This window comes from Nuphar pumila, chromosome 11 (genome assembly GCF_984573655.1).
Source record: "Nuphar pumila chromosome 11, dmNupPumi1.hap1.1, whole genome shotgun sequence".
Classification (NCBI taxonomy): Eukaryota; Viridiplantae; Streptophyta; class Magnoliopsida; order Nymphaeales; family Nymphaeaceae; genus Nuphar; species Nuphar pumila.
In genome coordinates this window covers 7888719-7908362 of record NC_143259.1, presented here as the reverse complement: position 1 = coordinate 7908362, position 19644 = coordinate 7888719, and the positions used below count along the sequence as shown (strand labels likewise).

At 34.8% G+C, this 19644-nt stretch overlaps 1 protein-coding gene across 2 annotated transcripts in view; it reads right to left on the bottom strand.

The window, feature by feature from the left end:
- PTAC3 (plastid transcriptionally active 3) overlaps nt 1-19644 on the bottom strand; it is a 47876-nt gene that overhangs the window by 24008 nt on the left and 4224 nt on the right. For both annotated transcript variants that reach the window (XR_016425713.1, XM_089979976.1), the window contains exons 5-9: nt 12850-12922; nt 10149-10226; nt 9565-9722; nt 3499-3667; nt 648-1113 (exon numbers count right to left, since the gene is read on the bottom strand). Coding sequence is in view for 1 of the 2 variants with exons in the window: in XM_089979976.1 (XP_089836102.1) it covers nt 648-1113; nt 3499-3667; nt 9565-9722; nt 10149-10226; nt 12850-12922 (944 nt within the window). In the remaining variant the exon portion in view is untranslated. The remainder of the gene's footprint in view (nt 1-647; nt 1114-3498; nt 3668-9564; nt 9723-10148; nt 10227-12849; nt 12923-19644) is intronic.

Genomic DNA, 19644 nt, shown 5'->3' with positions numbered 1-19644 from the left:
CTTCTATTTTGAGATTGTATGGTAGAACTCGGAAGTTAATTTTAAGAAATTTTGGTGCAGTCCCTCAAAATGGATGATGAAAATTCCAAAACGCTGGTAAGCTGTGTAATGAGATCACATACAAAAATGCAATCACAATGCTACTAAGAGCATACAAGAAAGTACTTGAGCACAAGGTCACAAATGCAAAAATCAAGCCACCAAAGGGCAAATACAAAACCACTAGGGCAACACACACTACTCACAATAGCACACAAAACAGCACAAACAATATAAAAACAATATTTTATTCACTGTTAAAAAGCTTAAGAAAAGCATAACAAATATATGGGAGACATCCCATATACATAGGGAACAAAGGGAACAAAAGGAATGGTCCAACTAGCCGTTGGACTAGCCCAACAGCTAGAAAGGATTACAAAAATAAAAATTAAAAAAATATACTAAAATGCCCCTAATGGGCATGACCTATTACAAAAACAGAATAAAAGAAAAATACATAGGAATCCTAACAATATATATATATATATATATATATATAAGTTGTTCCACAGATGGTTTAAGAATAACAAACTTTCAGGTGTTATTCAATGGAAAGATGTAAACATAATGAAGTTCAAATTATGAATTTAAGCTGATACAATTACCACTTCTTCTTCCTCCTCCACTGGAGGTACCCATAAAGGCCGGCCACGTGAACGATTTATTCTCCTTGCTTTCTGCACCCGTTGGTAGAGCACTTGTCTGGTGCCATCAGTAGGCAGACCTTGCGCTTCTAGTTCCTCTCTTAACTCTGAGACTATCATCTTACTAGCAGCCTTTGGCTTTAGGGCATTTTGGTCAGGACCCTTGATGAATTTTTTTAGTCTCTCTTCTACTCTTAACAAATCTGACTCAGATACATCACCACCCAATGCTGCAGGTCCTTCAAACCTCAACTTCTTCAAAATCTTACGATGGTATGCCCTCCAATCTTCCAGACAACATTGCTTAAATGATGTTTCCATTGGATTTGAATAGATAAATCCAACAGCATCAGGATCCAACGGTGTTTTTCCTCGGCGTGGTACCCACCGCTTGCGTTCACCTGTCAAACCCCCTTCTTCTATATACCTGGGGCATGAAGCAATCATCACACATTAGACTTTCCAAGTCATCTAGAACCAACATAAGTTCAGTGGATTCATGAAAATCTAAAAGCAATATTCCACTAGCTAACACACAGCAAAACACAGAATTTCACTTGAATATGCAAGGGTTACCTCTGCACATGTTTTGGCAGTAGCTTAGCACATTCTCCACAACTAAGAGAGAGTGCATGCAATAAATAAGTGCTTAATGAACTCCAATATGGAAATGAATGAAATGTCTTAACCAAGTCATATATGTGTTACCTAATATCTCATATATGAGTGCTTTAACCTTAGGGCATAATTATATACACAATAATGCATAATAAGCAACTTAACTTCCAGATAAAAGCTTTCTCATATCATTGTTAATCTTTTAGATAAGTCTGAGAAGTGAACTTTTACAAAAATCGAGAACTTTAAGAACACTAACAACTAAGTTTCAGTAGATCCACAAATAATAAAGACAAGTAACAATCACATTTTGCATACTTGAAACTTAGTAAATTTTCCATGCACATAAAGCAATCCAGCCTCAAAAAGTCCAAAACTACATTCATGAAATATGAACCAGAATATAAATAGATAAGTTCCTACTAAAGTTTAGCAGCCCTGATGTTTCATAAAATCGGTAGTTAAAACAGAAAATGGCAGAATAGTTTATTGCAGCAGCTAAGAACATTCAAGGCATAACCAATATCAGAAGAAAAGAATATCAGCAATTGGACTGCGACACATGAAAGAATAAAAGTGACCACTATTGTATTGCTTGGCACTTCAAATTTTATACCCCCTTTGAAGCAAGAACACTGAAATAAGTTCAATTCTTTATCAAGTTGTGACAGCCTACTTTCCAATGCTAACTGGTTTGTTCTTTTCTTCACTTAATGTTATTTATTTAGAAAAAACTAGACAACTCAAAAGAATAAATACTTGGATACTTGATTCAATTTTGCAAGTCACACGTGGGAACTCAAGTCTCCAGATAACATCCTAAATATAATATTTCAAAAATGCTTGCACAATTGCAGTGAGCAGTCAGTGAGTTTCTTGTTTTATCTTAAAAACCCAGCATTGTAAAACTGGACTGACCTCGCTGCACAATAAACTTCCTGGCAAACAGCCAAAAGCTCTTTAATCTTTATTTTGTCTAGAAGAATTAGTATTGCAAAGCCAGCTTGAGAATGTCAACAAGACCTCCCACCATGAGTGGCAAAGAGCCAAGGAGACCCTTATATGTGAAGCAAGCAATTGCTTTATCGTGATATTGATGGCTTGTCATCAGCAATACCTCATACTTTGAATATCAAAGATAAGTGGAGACCCCATATAAAGCACAATATACTACACCAAGTAGCAAAAACTGCAAAGAATGCACTTTTAGTTTTTCATCATCAATCTTGATTTCAAACATGTTAAACTGCAAACTCCAATGTTCCTTTTTAACAGTGAGTATATATTACACAAAGCCGTCTTTATGGGGTTACAAGGCAAAAGATAAACAGTGAGTGAAATAGCCCTAATATGAGTATAGAATGACCAAAAAGAAAAACTAAACTATACATATTCACAGACTAGCAACAAGAAGTAGAAGTTTCCAACTATTTCCAAAATATAGCCAATCTACAATTTTTACCATCTCTAACTTCTTCCCTAAACGCTAAAGTTTACAATAAGTTTCTCATGATGCAAAGCACCCATCTCATTGGATCATCAGCATCATCATTCTGTGTTTCATAGCTGCACTTCCAACCACAATGTTCAAATCTCGGCGAATTTTGTAGTTTTGATCCTGTTGCCAGTTGGCTGGTTATGTACAAGAAATGAATTTGTTCATAATTTCATTGAAGAGACCCTACACATACTAAACATCATAATGTGTCCATAAATGGTAGATCATTTTGAATCCAGTTCATCTATTTGATTTTGCTTCTCATTTTTGCCATGACTGATCAACCCCTGCCACAGTATTTTTGCAAGGTCCCTATATCATTTGTTCTTGTTCTTTATTTCAATATTCTTAAATTATAGTACGAAGGAATTTTCTCTTTCTTGTCATATTTGTTTTTTCCATCACTATCCAATTATTTTTCAGTTGTGATTCCCATTTCCAACAATTAAATACATTTTTAACATTTACCAACCCAATATTTGCAAAATGAATAAAGGGAAAAATAAGCAACTTACCTATCAAATAAGAATCATATGTGAAAATCATAAAAAACTGAATAATAATAATAATAAAGTCAGAAAAAATCAATATCCATCAGATGTAAGAATAGACAAATGAAGAATACAAAAATTTACAAATTTTGCTACACATGAATATGAATTCTTTGATGATAAACCTCCGCTCATTAAGGCAGACCTTGCAATGTAATCAACTTCAAAACCTAGTTCAGCTTCTTCATTTAGTGGCTCAATCCAAGAGCTCACTAGAGTACGATATTTTCGGCTCAAGATCATTGCTCTAGGTGGAATGGGTTGATCATCTTTTGCCATAGCTTCTAAAGCTTCAAGCAGCTCTACAATCCTTCCTGAATCCAAATTAAACAGTTAGAGATAAGTCAGATCAACATCGAAAGAAAGCAATTCAACAAACTCAAGTGATAAGTTTAATATTGTAAGGTAAAAAAGCACTCAACAAAATGAAAACTCAACAGAATAGCCCATAATATGATGAAATCCATTTTCAATAAGAGTACTCACATAATCACCTAAATCATTTGCTGATAAATTAAAAAGTAAAACCAAAATTGAAAAAATCCTATGACATGGTTAGTCCATTGATAAAATATTTTGAAGCAAAGAGGAAAAGATCGTTGCATCTTCCAAGTCTCTACTCAAGCCACATGGATACAGTTATGGACAAAGATACAATTCAGGTTTGAGCAAATACGCAACTTTTATGAAAAAGGATACGAGGACACAATATATAAAAATATCCTTATTAATAATAAAAATAAATTTGCAAAAATCATTAGAATACACTAAAAATGCGTCATAATGTGTTTAGTGGCATGCTCATGTCTCATTTTATGTCACTTAGACATGGGACCCCAAAGTGTGTGTCCCTATGACATAGCAAAAACCCTTAAACTCCAGAACCAAGGCAAAACTAACACTTGACACAGAAAGTCATTACATACATATAGCATAATTTTTACAATTTCAGCATTTAATCACAATGGACACCAACAAGTTAGACATATTTCTGCAATAGCGGCTGTCAAACTGTGTCTAACTATAAACCAAACATGCTTCAAATCATATTTTTTTACCAGCACCCAGATTATTTATTCCATTATCAAACATGGAAAAAGAAAATACAACTATAACTAAAGGTATTAACAAAATAAACAAGCCTCGGCACATGATCTATAGCTGTCATCACATATTGCCATGATAATGATATAATTATACTTTTACTGAAAGAATAATTTGATATAACCTCTTCTATGGCTATCAAAATGTAAATCTTATCTTTTAACAAAATTTTGCATGTAATGGCAATTTTGTGCCTTTTGTCTTCAAATTTGAGATCATGAGGACATCGGTGATTGCATATTGCCCTTGCCTCTCATTGTCACACATTTTTCTTTATGAACAATGAATAACAGGTTCTTCTTCATTATATATAAGACACTCATATTTGCATATTGTTCAATTACATATACCATTATTATTAAAGCAACTGTGACTAAACTTATTCTTCTATTCTATTATCCATCACATTCCCATTTTTCTTCCAACTTTTATGGTATTAGGGATGACAAAGAAAATCTCCAGTGACTCGAAGATCTGGGGATGATTCTTGTGGGCCACCCATGAAAGAATGCATTTTTCATGTCCATATGATATAAAAGCCAGTTCTTCATATTAAGAGATAACAACAATGGATCTGGATCCAAACCCAGATCCAATACAGCTGATGTTTCCTATTGGTGTTGGTTTCTTGTTATGATAGGTTTCCTATTGTTGCTGGGTTTCATTGTTGTAGAGTTTGTGTTATAGGAAAATATGGAAAGCCTTGTAATGTTTTCTATATAATAGAATAGACCTACCCAACTTCCCCTCATTGGGAATCATTATACAAGAAGGAGCTACAGCCTCAATCTTCATTGTCTACTCTTCTTCTTCGGCTATCTTCTGGAACACCATAAGTTTGTTAAAATACTGCGTATAAATCAGGGGGGTTTTAGACATTTCTTTGTATGTTTTTTTAGTACAGTCCATTAGGGACTGAAATAACCTTTTTGTTGTTGTTTTTTTGTTTATTTATTTTATGTTTTTTAAATGTAAACTCTTTTGACTGTTGGAGTGTCAGTCCAACTAGTTGTTGGAGTGCACTCGATTGGAGGCAGTCCAACGACTCTTGGACTGCCTCCCTTAATGCCTTGTGAGGCCCTATAAATAGAGCCTCACCCCATATGTAATCTTATGCTTTTCTAAAGCATCTTGTGAGAATATAAATCCTTTTATTCTTTTAGGCTTTGTGCCCCTTGTTCTATTGTAAAAGTGATATTTTTTGTCTCTTTTGTGAGATTGTTGTTGGTCCGTTAGAGACCATTTTTATATTTGTGCACTTGTGTAGCCTCTCATTGGCAATGTAATTGTGCTCTATCATTTCATTACATAGCATCAAAGCTAGGCTCTTGAAAAGTAGAAGCTTTCTTGGGATCCTACTTGTGGTGGTGCTCTTCACACTCGTGGTCATCCTTCAACTCCTCTACTCAAAAAAATTTATAACCATTATGGGAGAAAGAGATTCCGCCTCCGTCATCTTCTACAAGCTCAATGAGAACAATTATTTGATGTAGGCGACGGCATGGGAGAATCATATCAAGGAAAAAAAACTATGGGCTTCGTTAGTTGCACCACTAATGAACCGCAACTCAAATTGACTAGAAAAGAAAGAGATCAAGACAAAGTTTTGTCCGAAGAAGAAAAAAAAAAGCTTTGCAAGAATATCAAAACAAATTGAAAGATTGGGAAGCGAGCAATGCTCAAATTCTCTCATGGTTTATGAATACTATGGAATTCAAAATCGCCACCAACATCATCAAGTTGAAGAAGGCATGCGATACATGAATCTTTTTAAAGAATACCTTCATCAAAAAAGATATGGTTAGGCTATATTATCTTCAAGATAAAGTACATAATGCAAAACAAGGAGATAAAAGTGTAAGAGACTTTTACGGTATTTTATCTCTTATTTGGGATGAACTAGTCATGTTAGAACCAAAATGGGAAGGTTCGACTATTGAAATGAGAAGATCTCAAATAAAAAAAGAATTTTTTTTCTTTCCTTTATGGTCTCCAGCTGAAAATTGAGCAAGTTAGGTCATCTTTACTTTATATGACTTCAACTCCTTCTATAAGTGAGGCCCATGTTCAAATTTGCCAAGAGAAAACAAGATATGGAATGCACAAGTATAATGATGATGTTCTTGCTATGGCAAGACCTGAAAATTTTGCAAAAACATATAAACCACCTCACTTTAAGAGGAAATTCAATGGAGAAAGACATAATGGAAGATAATACAAAGAAGGATACAAAGGAAAAATCATTTGTCATCATTGTAATAAACCGGGACATATAAGACCGGATTGTCACAATTTAAAAAGGTAGCCGCCTTAAGTTAAGAACCTCAAGAAACCAAAAAAGGGGGCAACTTCAATTATTTTACAATTGCCCAAATAGCGGAGGTCGTCTCACAGATTTTAAAGTCACTCCTTCTACATCCGACGCCGCCATTTCCACCTCTTCTCCTCCGGGTAAGTCTTCTTTGGATTTTGGATTCGGAAGCTTCTTTTCACATGACTTATAATGAGTATCTATTATCTGATTGCACTAATTCATACTTTTCATGTGTATTAACCGCCGATGGTACTTCTTTAAAAGTCAAAAGTATAGGAAACCTCAATAATATTTAAAAAAACTTTTTTGTTCCAAATGTAAGGGTTATTCCAAAATTAGACTTAAATTTTTTTTCAATTTCTCAAATTTTCGATTATGGGTGTAAAGAATTCTTCTCATCTAAGGCTTGTTGGGTGCAGGATCTCCAGTCAGGGAAGCTGATTGGGCAAGGCAATAGAAGAAGAGATCTTTACTATATGAATTTTTTATGTTTACTCAAAAACTCATTTTATAATAATGTCAAAGCTATGTCACATGGGTGCGGGTGCGGCGCAATTTTAAAAAATTTGGACACGGGGACTCGGCTATATATATATATATATATATATATATATATATATATATATATATATATATATATATATATATATATATATATATATATATATATATATATATATATATATATATATATATATATATATATATATATATATAAAAAATCATGACTGTGCATACAGCACAGTCTGTGCACAGCACAATCACTGTGACTATGCACAGCACAGTCACTGTGACTGTGCACATCAGTCTCTCTCTCTCTCTCTCTCTCTCTCTATATATATATATATATATATATATTAAAAAATATAAAAAAAAAAAAACATTTCTTTTAGTTTTTTCACCCTAAAATAGACAAATACAGACTCTGTCAACATTGACCGAGTCCAAAACGAGAACGGATTCGGCCTCGATTCGTTGACCGAGTATGGGTCGTGTCCTAAGCCACACCCGTGTCGGGGCGTGTCGACTCGGACATTAATTTAGATCTTTGGTATAAAAGATGAGGACACCCAAGTATATCCAAATTATCTCATTTTCTATTTTTTAAATTTTTTTATAAAGATAAAGATTTTGTATGTGAAGAGTGTATACTTGAAAAAATGCAAATGACCAGTTTTGTATTTAAAACCTCCTTTATCTAATGAAAATTTTGAATTAGTGCATTTGGATGTATGGGGTCTCACTCCCATTATGTCAAAAGGAAGATATTCATATTATGTTACATTCATAGATGATTTTAGTAGACATACTTAAATTTACTTCCTCAAACTTAAATTTGAAGTCCTTTTGTATTTTAAAAATTTTCATAATCTTGTTAAAAACCAATTTAAAACAAATATTTTAGTCTTTCGCTCTGACTCAGGGGGAGAGTTTCTTTCAAAAGAATTTCAATCATATTTAAAAACTCATGGTATTGTACACCAACGATTTTGTCCTAAGACCCCTCAACAAAATGGTATTTTCGAAAGAAAGCATTGTCACATGATTGAAACTACTAGAACTCTACTTGCAAATACGAAGAACCACACGATCTTCAATCTTCAACCTCGCTCTGATACCATGTAAAAATATCTCAAAAGAGATAATGTGCAAAAACAAGCACCACCTTCACGAAAAAATGTGCACAAAAGCACAAGAACACTTAGAAGAAAATGTACCCAAGGCACAAATGAAGAACACAAATGCCAAAATATAAATAATTTTATTGAACAAATTAGAGAACAATGCTCCAAGCATTGAATACATTTATTTGGGGGGTTCACCCTTATTTACACTAAAGAGGGACCATTGGAGGGGCTCCCACTAGACATTGGAACCCCTCCAACGCTTAGAAATCTAACCATTGGAGGGGTCCAACGTCTAGTGTTGGACCCCCTCCAAGAGTTGACTAAATCAACAAGAAGAAAAGGAAAAAGAAAGAAAAAAAAGAAAAAGTAAAAAGAAGAGAAAAAAAGAAAAAAAAATGTACAACATATTCACTAATGTGAATATGCGCAAAAAGAGGAAAATACCAAAATACCCTTGGGGGTTACTTGATGTGAAAAGTATATATATATATATATATACAAAAAATAGAGATACAATTTAACAGATTCAAGAGCGGGTTCTTATAAAATCAAGCATGTAGATCACATCCGTACGGTTAGATTCAAGAGAAAAGAACAAAAAATCCATGAAAATCACCTTTCACACAATAGTTCTCATATTTCCAGCTCTCTCTCTCTCTCTCTCTCTCTCTCTATATATATATATATATATATATATATCCGGGTATATATATATATATATATATATATACACACCGGGTATATATATACCGGGTATATATATATAGAGAGAGAGAGAGGTTACATGTACATCCATCCAACCAGCTGAGCTATCATGCTTCTTCTAAGACTTATGATAAATAAAATGCTGTATAAGCTACTTGAACAAGAGTATAGGAGCTGAGCTGAGACAAACACCCCTTGTTTGTGATCAGCTCCGCTACTTGTAACAAACGAACTCCTGCTCGGCTCGCCATCTAAATGAACCAAGCACAAATGAGCTTGGAATGAGCCAAACTGAGCCGAACCATGAACTGCTCAGTTCATTTCCCAGCCCTTTGCCAAACTCCAGCTTACATAACACAACCAAAAGAACCAGGAACATGGGAAAGCATGTCAGCATCATATAAAAGAATGTTAAAAATGCTTGTTTATACAGAAGCACAACCATAACAATAAAATATACCTTCCCTGCATAAAGCTCGCAGGTAAAGAGAAAGTGGATCACCAAAGTTCCCTTCATTGTACAACACTTTTGTCCCTCCAGGAAATGTCTTCAGTGCACGAAAATGTCGAATAGCTTCCTTTATGACACAATACTTGGTAAAACACTCCACCAAGATCCTGAATGAAAAGTTATGGGAAAAAGGAAGAGATCCTGAATGAAAAAGCTTAGGATTTAATTCTAATTAACCAACTTAACTCTTTGATAGAAAAGAGAAATATTTAAAGACTTCAATAAAATTATTCACTTCTGCAATAAAACCATGAAATTTTCATTTATTCTTGCATCAGACCAAAACCATAGACTGATACTCTGGGAATGAATTAGAACACTTCAACCAACATTTAGCACAAAGATGATATATAACAAAACTAGAATCATATACAATAAAAGTATAACAGAAACACAAAAGCATTCCAATCCCCACCTCACAACCCCAAAAAAGAAAAAGCAATAAGATCACTAAATGTTGGTGTCAAGTTTCAGGAGCATTACAAGAGGCTAACAAGTAGATTAAATTAACGAAGGAATGAAACTGTTCTTACGCATATGTCCTCACATTTGGCTGCAAACGCTTATGGTCCTCAACCATCATCCCAAGAAGCTCTGCCACATCCTGAACCCTACACATCCCCAGTCATTTATTAAGTTCCCAGGACAAAAAATTCAATGATTCCTTACATCCCAAGGCAAAGCAAAAGAACACAATCTCATATCAACTTAAATTAGCCATATGCAGAATGGATTGTTTATAAATCTATAGCAACCTAGAATCAACAGAATATGTCTATGGAGGATAAAAAACCAGTGTTTTCCTGATAGCAACCTTGTCATCATCCTTTGGGACTTTATCAAGTAGTATCTAAATTTTACTCAAATAAATCTTGACAAATCTCTATGAATGTCACAAAAAGGGAAACAAATATCGATAAAGGCTTTTAATTCTGGGAAAACACCATGATAAATCAATGTTGGGTGATGTGTCGCAAATAATGGATTTTTGGACCAACTTCTCTCTATATTGACGACAAAGATTGCAAAAGAACAATGAGCATCAAATCCAAAATTCATATTAAAGGTTGCCAGTTAATGAATTTGATAAAATAAATATGAATACACATTCCCGGAGACTTCTCCATTCCTTTTCATGAGATGAATCGTGACTTCATGCGCAAGATTCAAAAAAAAGAAATTGCAGAGGCTTTGAAGAAAACGAAATCAAGAAGGGAAGTTGGCCCAGATGGTATACTTATCGAGGCTTGGAAATGCTTGGGAGAGAAAGGTTTAGAATGGTTGACAAATCTTTTTAACAAGATTTGGAGGACAAATAAGATGCCTAATGAGTGGAGGAAGAGTACTTTGGTGCCTTTATATAAGAATAAGGGTGATATACAAGATTGCACAAACTATCGTGATATAAAACTCATGAGTCATATTATGAAACTTTGGGAGAAGGTGATTGAGTCTAGGTTGAGGAAGGTTGTCATGATATCGGAGAATCAATTTGGTTTTATGCATGGAAGATCAACTATGAAAGCTATACATCTTCTTAGACAACTTATTGAGAGAAATAGAGAGAGGAACAAAGATTTGCATATGGTTTTTATTGATTTGGAGAGGGCATATGATAGAGTACCTAGGGACGTTCTCTGGTGGACAATGATGAAGAAAGGTGTTTCTCTCAAGTACATTAGTATAATTAAAGATATGTATGAAGGAGGCATTTGTGGAGGGGTGACAACCAATTTTACTATAACGGTTGGGTTACATAAAGGATCTGCTTTAAGCCCTTTCCTATTTGCTATAGTGATAGATGAACTTACGAGATCAATTCAAGAAAATGTGTCGTGGTGTATGTTGTTTGCTGATGATATTGTTTTGATTGATGAGTCTAGAGTTGGGGTTAATGCTAAGTTAGAATTATGGAGACAGACATTGGAAGCAAGAGGTTTTAAGTTGAGTAAGAGTAAGACAGAATAAATGGAATGTCGGTTTAGTAAGCAACGAAGTAGTGATGGGAGTGTAGTGAAGCTTGGTGAGCAAGAAATACCGGTGGATGATTGTTTCAAATATTTGGGATCTATCATTCAAAAGTATGGAGAAATTGATAGAGATGCAAATCATAGGATAAAGGTTGGGTGGATGAAATGGAAAAGTGCAACTGGAGTGTTGTGCGATCGTAGAATGCCATTGCGGTTAAAGGAAAAGTTTTATAGGACAACTATTAGGCCCGCTTTACTATATGGTACGGAATGTTGGGCTGCCAAGAGACATCATATTCAAAAAATGAGTGTAGTTGAGATGTGTATGCTTAGATGGATGTGTGGAAATACAATAAAAGATAAGATTCGGAACAAGGAGATACGTAAGAAGGTAGGCGTTGCACTCATTGAAAATAAGATGAGAGAGAATCGTTTACGGTGGTTTGGACATATTCGGCGAAGGCCTAATGATGCTCCAGTTAGAAGGATGGAGAAATGGGAAAATATATTAGTTAAAAGAGGTCGGAGTAGGCCTAAGAAGACTTGGATGGAGATGATAGGAAAGGATATGAATGCTTTGAACATCACCGAGGACATGGCAGTGGATAGAAATGATTGGAGGAGAAGGATTCATGTGGAAGACCCAGAATGATTTTCTTTGTTGGTTCATATCGCCGACCCCAATTGTTTTGGGATGAAGGCGTAGTTGTTGTTGTTGTAAATATGAATACACATTTTAGGAGTTTAGCCACCAATGCATTGAATTTCTTGTGATACCAAATCCGAAATAGCTTCACTTATAGGAAATCTTTAGTAAGTTGACTTATCAACAGTTTGAAATTCTGGTGATGTCGCATATTTTCACTATATTTCGGTGAAAGTACATTTTGCTTTTAATTTTTCTCCAATTTATCAAAATAATCTCTTTTTCTTTTAAATTTTTATTCACGATATTTTTCCCAAAATATTTACTTATAAAATCTCCCAAAAAACTGCACAGTGAATATTGTCCTAAGTTCTAACACAGACATTGGCAATTATGATTTAAAGATAATACCTATCTATGAAACTGATTAGTTAAGGAACGCTACCATGAGTAATAGAAGCACATTTTGTAGTCAGAATAGGTGCTTCAAAAATAACAAATGCAATATCTAGAATGAATGTGTCCAATTCTCCTTAACGATCTCCATAAGGAGGAGCATCAAAAGCAATGAAACTACAGCATGTATCATATAACACAAAGCAGAAAAGAAAAAAATACCTATCATAGGACTCAGCTCTAGTATATGCCTGAATTACCAAATTGTAAGTCTCTGTATCAGGTTTCATGTAGTCTGCTAAATCAAAAGAGAAGTTAAGATGTAAATACAAACATAGATACACATGTAGTGGTGGGATATATATATAGAGAGAGAGAGAGAAAGAAAGAGAGAACTTTAGATCTTTATACGCAACTCCGGAAGACTCATGAAATTGAATGCATGGTTCTTACAGAAAAAGGGAGACATCCCTTTACAGAATATGTAAGTTGGATAGTGTGTCACGATGCAGATATGGTGAAGGGTTCAGGTGTACAGCAACATGTGTATATACATACAAATGTGCGTATATATTACATTTATCTAATACACACACAGATAGACGCATACAGATAATGAGAGAGGGAGATTAGCTTCACTGAGATTTAAAAAAATAACATAAAAATAAAAATATGGATAATTCCACAACATATATTATTAGTATTAATACATGTATATATGACCAAGTACCAGAATCAACATGGCTACATGAGGTATTTTGAAGCACACATACTGCATAGAGAATCTACAAACCAATCCACCGTCAGCAGGCTTAGAGATTGCAGTGTTAGTTAATTATCTGTGGTGGTACTATTAAAGGCAAAGAATTATCATCACATGATTATAGTCGTGTGGCAAAACACAGGTGTGGGTAGCATAATCCAAGATTTTTGGAATGTTAGTACATGAGTAGTTTACTGTCGATTATATAAAATTACTAATAGCATCAAAAATTAATGTGAAGAGCCAAAGTGGCATTGTAAAACTTGTCAAGAGGCAAAGAAATGTCATGGATTTGATTATGGCATTTAAAATTAATGTAAATGTTTTAACCTTTAAGTTTCACAGTTGTTGGTACTTGCCACTCAATGGAAGATCGGAGAGAGAACTCTAATGCCCCCTGAATAAATGTCACATCACTGCTTATCTTTGCATGATTGTACCCAAAAAGAGATACACACTTGAGCTGTCACAAGATGGACTAGTGTAGACCTTTCCTGGGTAGGATAATGCCAGCTTGGAACAAGATTCTCACCACATTTTGTCTAATTGTTGTTACGACAATGAAGTCATGCATGATACTTCAAGTACAAGGTTTTGATGATAAGTGAAATCAACTGCATTTCAGCTAAGGCAATGAAGACATTGAAGAATTCGATGAAGAATCTTTGAAAACTAGTGTGCAAATGTTAAATTCATTAAAAGTCTTAGATTCTTGTAAGAGTGTTACTTAGAGTGCATATTTAGGTTACATTTTACATAAAAAGTCTTTAAAAAAACTTTTCTAAAAGAACCCGTCTTGAAAATCTTTTTAGAAAACTCTTTTCTTAAATTTTCGTGTTTATTAGTCGATCAATAGACTCACCAGTCGACTAATCCTTTCCGCCATATTTTTTAAAAAGTCGTTTTTGTCAAGTTAGTCGACCGAAGTTTTTATCAGTCGACTGGACAGAATGTCTGTTTTCTGGAAAATTAGCAGCAGTCGACTAATGGTTTTATCAGTCGACTGAACAGAACATGTGTTTTCTGAAAAATTAGCAGCAGTCGACTAATGCTTTTATCAGTCGACCGGACAGAATGTATGTTTTTCAGAAGATTTTAGCAGCAGTCGACTGAAAGGTTTTTCAGTCTACTGATGATATTATCAGTCGACTAATTTTATCTCTAGTCGACTAAGTTTCAAAAGTTTAGATTTTCAAACGGCTCGATTAACAGTTCAGTCGACCGACGATAACTGTCAGTATACTAATAACTAACTATTAGTCGATTAACTACTGTTCCAGTCGACTAATTTTGTCGTTTTTCCTGAAACTTCAAAAAGGCGCGTCTTTTCGTTTTTCAAACGTTTTGATCGTTCAAAATGGACTGTTTTGACACCCTTTCATACCCTCAACGTATGAAAACTTTCAACTATAAATATGAGTGCATTTTACACTCAAAAGCACTTCAATTCAATCAATTTGAATCAATTACTCTTTGTTTTTCACTCATATTCATTTTCTCACTCACGTGATATTTTCACTTCAGTTTTTCACTCAAATTCCTTTGAGAGATAGTGAATTCGTGAGTAGAGTATTTCAACAACCGCAAAAGTCAATTGCATGTTATTTGCATTCAAAAGAAATGCTCATAGGTTGTATTGTAAGTTGTTACTTATTTTCTGTAAAAGGAAGGACTCATTGGTTTAAAGGAGTTGTTTGCTTTCAGTAGGAGTGTTACTGGAAGTAGGACCGGATTTGGTCTGTATGATCTTGTAGTTACACAAGGTTGATAGTGGAAATCTCAAGCGGGTTTTGCTTGGGGACTGGATGTAGGTCGGGAAAGACCGAACCAGGATAAAATCTTGTGTTCCTTTGTGTGATTGTTTTTCAAATTGAAAAATACGTTTATATTCCGCAGACTTTTCCGATAACGGTTGGGTTACATCAAGGATCTGCTTTAAGCCCTTTCCTATTTGCGATAGTGATGGATGAACTTACGAGATCAATTCAAGAAAATGTACCGTGGTGTATATTGTTTGCTGATGATATTGTTTTGATTGATGAGTCTAGAGCTGGGGTTAATGCTAAGTTAGAATTATGGAGACAGACATTGGAAGCTAGAGGTTTTAAGTTGAGTAAGAGTAAGACTGAATATATGGAATGTCGGTTTAGTAAGCAACGAAGTAGTGATGGGAGTGTAGTGAAGCTTGGTGAGCAAGATATACCGGTGAATGATTATTTCAAATATTTGGGATCCATCATTCAAAAGTATGGAGAAATTGATGGAGATGTAAATCATAGGATAAAGGTTGGGTGGATGAAATGGAAAAGTGCTACTGGAGTGCTGTGCGATCGTAGAATGCCATTGCGGTTGAAGGGAAAGTTTTATAGGACGACTATTAGACCCGCTTTACTATATGGTACGGAATGTTGGGCTGCCAAGAGACATCATATTCAAAAAATGAGTGTAGCTGAGATGCGGATGCTTAGATGGATGTGTGGAAATACAATAAAAGATAAGATTCGGAACGAAGAGATACGTAAGAAGGTAAGTGTTGCACCCATTGAAAATAAGATGCGAGAGAATCGTTTACGGTGGTTTGGACATATTCGGCGAAGGCCTAATGATGCTCCAGTTAGAAGGTTGGAGAAATGGGAAAATATATTAGTTAAAAGAGGTCGGGGTAGGCCTAGGAAGACTTGGATGGAGATGATAGGAAAGGATATGAATGCTTTGAACCTCACCGAGGACATGGCGTTGGATAGAAATGATTGGAGAAAAAGGATTCATGTGGAAGACCCAAAATGAATTTCTTTTTGGTTCATATCGCTGACCCCAATTGTTTTGGGAAGAAGGCGTAGTTGTTGTTGTTGTTGTTGTAGACAATTTTTAAAAGCACTATTCACCCCCCCCTCTAGTGCTCGTTGCCTCGATCCTACTGCACTTTCATTTGGTATCAGAGCAGGTTTGCTATTTTTTTATTTGATCATCATCTAGCATGGCAACTACAACATCTCAGCACAAAGAAGGAAGCTCCTTTGTTCGTCCTCCTCTCTTCGACAGAACAAACTATGGATACTGGAAAGTGAAAATGACAATATTCTTGCAATCCATGGATCTCGATATTTGGAGAGTTGTTTCAGAGAAATACCAAACTCCATCAACTGATTTCAGCCAATGGACCGATGAAGAAAAGAAAACCGCTTCACTGAATGCCAAGGCGATGAATGCATTATATTGTGGCGTTGACAAGGTAGAGTTCAATCGCATTTCTCAATGCTCTACAGCAAATGAAATCTGGCATACTCTTCTCGTGACTCACGAAGGTACGTCAAAGGTAAAGAAATCCAAAATTGCTTCTTTAGTTCATAAATTTGAATTGTTTGAAATGAAGCAAAATGAATCTATATCGGACATGGTAACAAGAATGACCGATATAACGAACACTCTGAAATCCCTTGGAAAAGAATATTCACAAGTGGATTTAGTCAGAAAGATCCTAAGGTGTTTAACTTCTGAATGGGAGAGAAAAACCACTGCTATTGAAGAGGCAAATGATCTTAACACTCTCACTCTTGAAGAAAAAGATAAAAGATAGCATTTCTGCCCTTATTCTTGCATTAGAATTGCGAAATTAAGAGAAAAAGAAAGCATTGAAATTGCATTTATGAAAAAGTTTTTAAATGCATGAAGTAATGATGAATGGAAATGCAAACCAATCAATATGTGATATATGTGTTTTAAATGTGCTAACTTTTAATGTTTTGCAGCATATTGATAGGGGGAGTAAAATCTCCATCTATGCATCTAAATGTTTCATCTTTAATTAAGTTTGTCATCATCAAAAAATGGGAGATTGTTACGACAATAAAGTCATACATGATACTTCAAGTACAAGGTTTTGATGATGAGCAAGTGAAATCAACTGCATTTCAGCTAAGGCAATGAAGACATTGAAGAATTCGATGAAGAATTCAATGAAGAATCTTTGAAGACTAGTGTGCAAATGTTAAATTCATTAAAAGTCTTAGATTCTTGTAAGAGCCTTACTTAGAGTGCATATTTAGTTTGCATTTTACCTAAAAAGTCTTTAGAAAAACTTTTCTAAAAAAACCCCTCTTGAAAATCTTTTTAGAAAACTCTTTTCTTAAATTTTCGTGTTTATTAGTCGACCAATAGACTTACCAGTCAACTAATACTTTCGCGCCATATTTTCTAAAAAGTCATTTTTGTCAAGTTAGTCGACCGAAGTTTTTATCAGTCGATTGGACAGAATGTCTGTTTTCTGGAAAATTAGCAGCAGTCGACTAATGGTTTTATCAGGCGACTGAACAGAACATGTGTTTTCTGAAAAATTAGCAGCAGTCGACTAATGCTTTTATCAGTCGACCGGACAGAATGTATGTTTTCAGAAGATTTTAGCAGCAGTCGACTGAAAGGTTTTTCAGTCTACTGATGATATTATCAGTCGACTAATTTTATCTCTAGTCGACTAAGTTTTAAAAGTTCAGATTTTCAAACGGCTCAATTAACAGATCAGTCGACCGACGATAACTGTCAGTATACCAATAACTAACTATTAGTCGATTAACTACTGTTCCAGTCGACTAATTTTGTCGTTTTTCCTGAAACTTCAAAAAGGCGTGTCTTTTCGTTTTTTAAACGTTTTGATCGTTCAAAATGGACTGTTTTGACACCCTTTCATACCCTCAACGTATGAAAACTTTCAACTATAAATATGAGTGCATTTTACACTCAAAAGCACTTCAATTCAATCAATTTGAATCAATTACTCTTTGTTTTTCACTCATATTCATTTTCTCACTCACGTGATATTTTCACTTCAGTTTTTCACTCAAATTCCTTTGAGAGATAGTGAATTCGTGAGTAGAGTATTTCAACAACCTCAAAAGCCAATTGCATCTTATTTGCATTCAAAAGAAATGCTCATAGGTTGTATTGTAAGTTGTTACTTATTTTCTGTAAAAGGAAGGACTCATTGGTTTAAAGGAGTTGTTTGCTTTCAGTAGGAGTGTTACTGGAAGTAGGACCGGATTTGGTCTGTATGATCTTGTAATTACACAAGGTTGATAGTGGAAATCTCAAGCGAGTTTTGCTTGGGGACTGGATGTAGGTCGGGAAAGACCGAACCAGGATAAAATCTTGTGTTCCTTTGTGTGATTGCTTTTCAAATTGAAAAATACGTTTATATTCCGCAGACAATTTTTAAAAGCACTATTCACCCCCCCCCCCCCCTCTAGTGCTCGTTGCCTCGATCCTACTGCACTTTCAATTGTGACCATCATATTTGTTTCCCCACCGCTCTTAAGCTGGAAATTTTCTTTTCTTTTGAGTGATTTCTCATCATCCTTTCCATAATTTAATTTCCAATATAACTTAATCCAAAAAATGCCACCAGTAGGGAAATTAAGTAATTTGACAAAATCTATAGTCCAGTACTCCAGTTACTAGCTATACTTCAGGAATATAAGGAGTGTTCAATGCTGCATTGTATTGTGACAAGTAACATAATGCACCACTATGGAATTTCAAATTATATCACGGACAAAAGGACTTTGTGAGATTGATAACATCTAGTAAAGGCCAGTGGACACGAACAATACATGAATACATTTATGTGTTTGTCTGTGTGGAGGTACATATGCATTAGACACATATAAGGACTTGTTGATACCCACCTATTTTAGTGGACATTAATAAGTTCGCACCAGATTTCACATATTATAATACACAATGGTAACAATACAGTGCATAAGCACATAATGTTTAGTATACCAAAACATGCACACATAAATGATAAGATAGATACACTGTTCAGAATATACTCTGCTAGTAGAAGTCAAATCAGGATTAACGATTCTAAAATCTAAACCATGAACCTCAAATTTCAAATGATTCTATGGTTATAGGTAAATAAGCACCTTCTCACATTAATCAAAGTCTATAAGCATTAACTGCCTTCTTTACAGAATTCAAATAGAATAATATGTGTATGGCCCTACCATGTTTTATATATTCACTTCATATCAGATATGGAAAATAGCACAACTAAGGCATTTTCTCATTTACACTGGAAGCACTAGGGTCTGCTGAATCATTGACTCTCATATCAGATAAAAAATTCTTCAAATTAGAAAGATTTCTGCATTTACTGCCCAGTCAAGTATGTCAATCATGGTTTCCTCTCATCTTTCTCAATCTTTAGCATCCTTGTCATATCCAACCATTTCAGCCATGGGGAAATCTTTTACTAA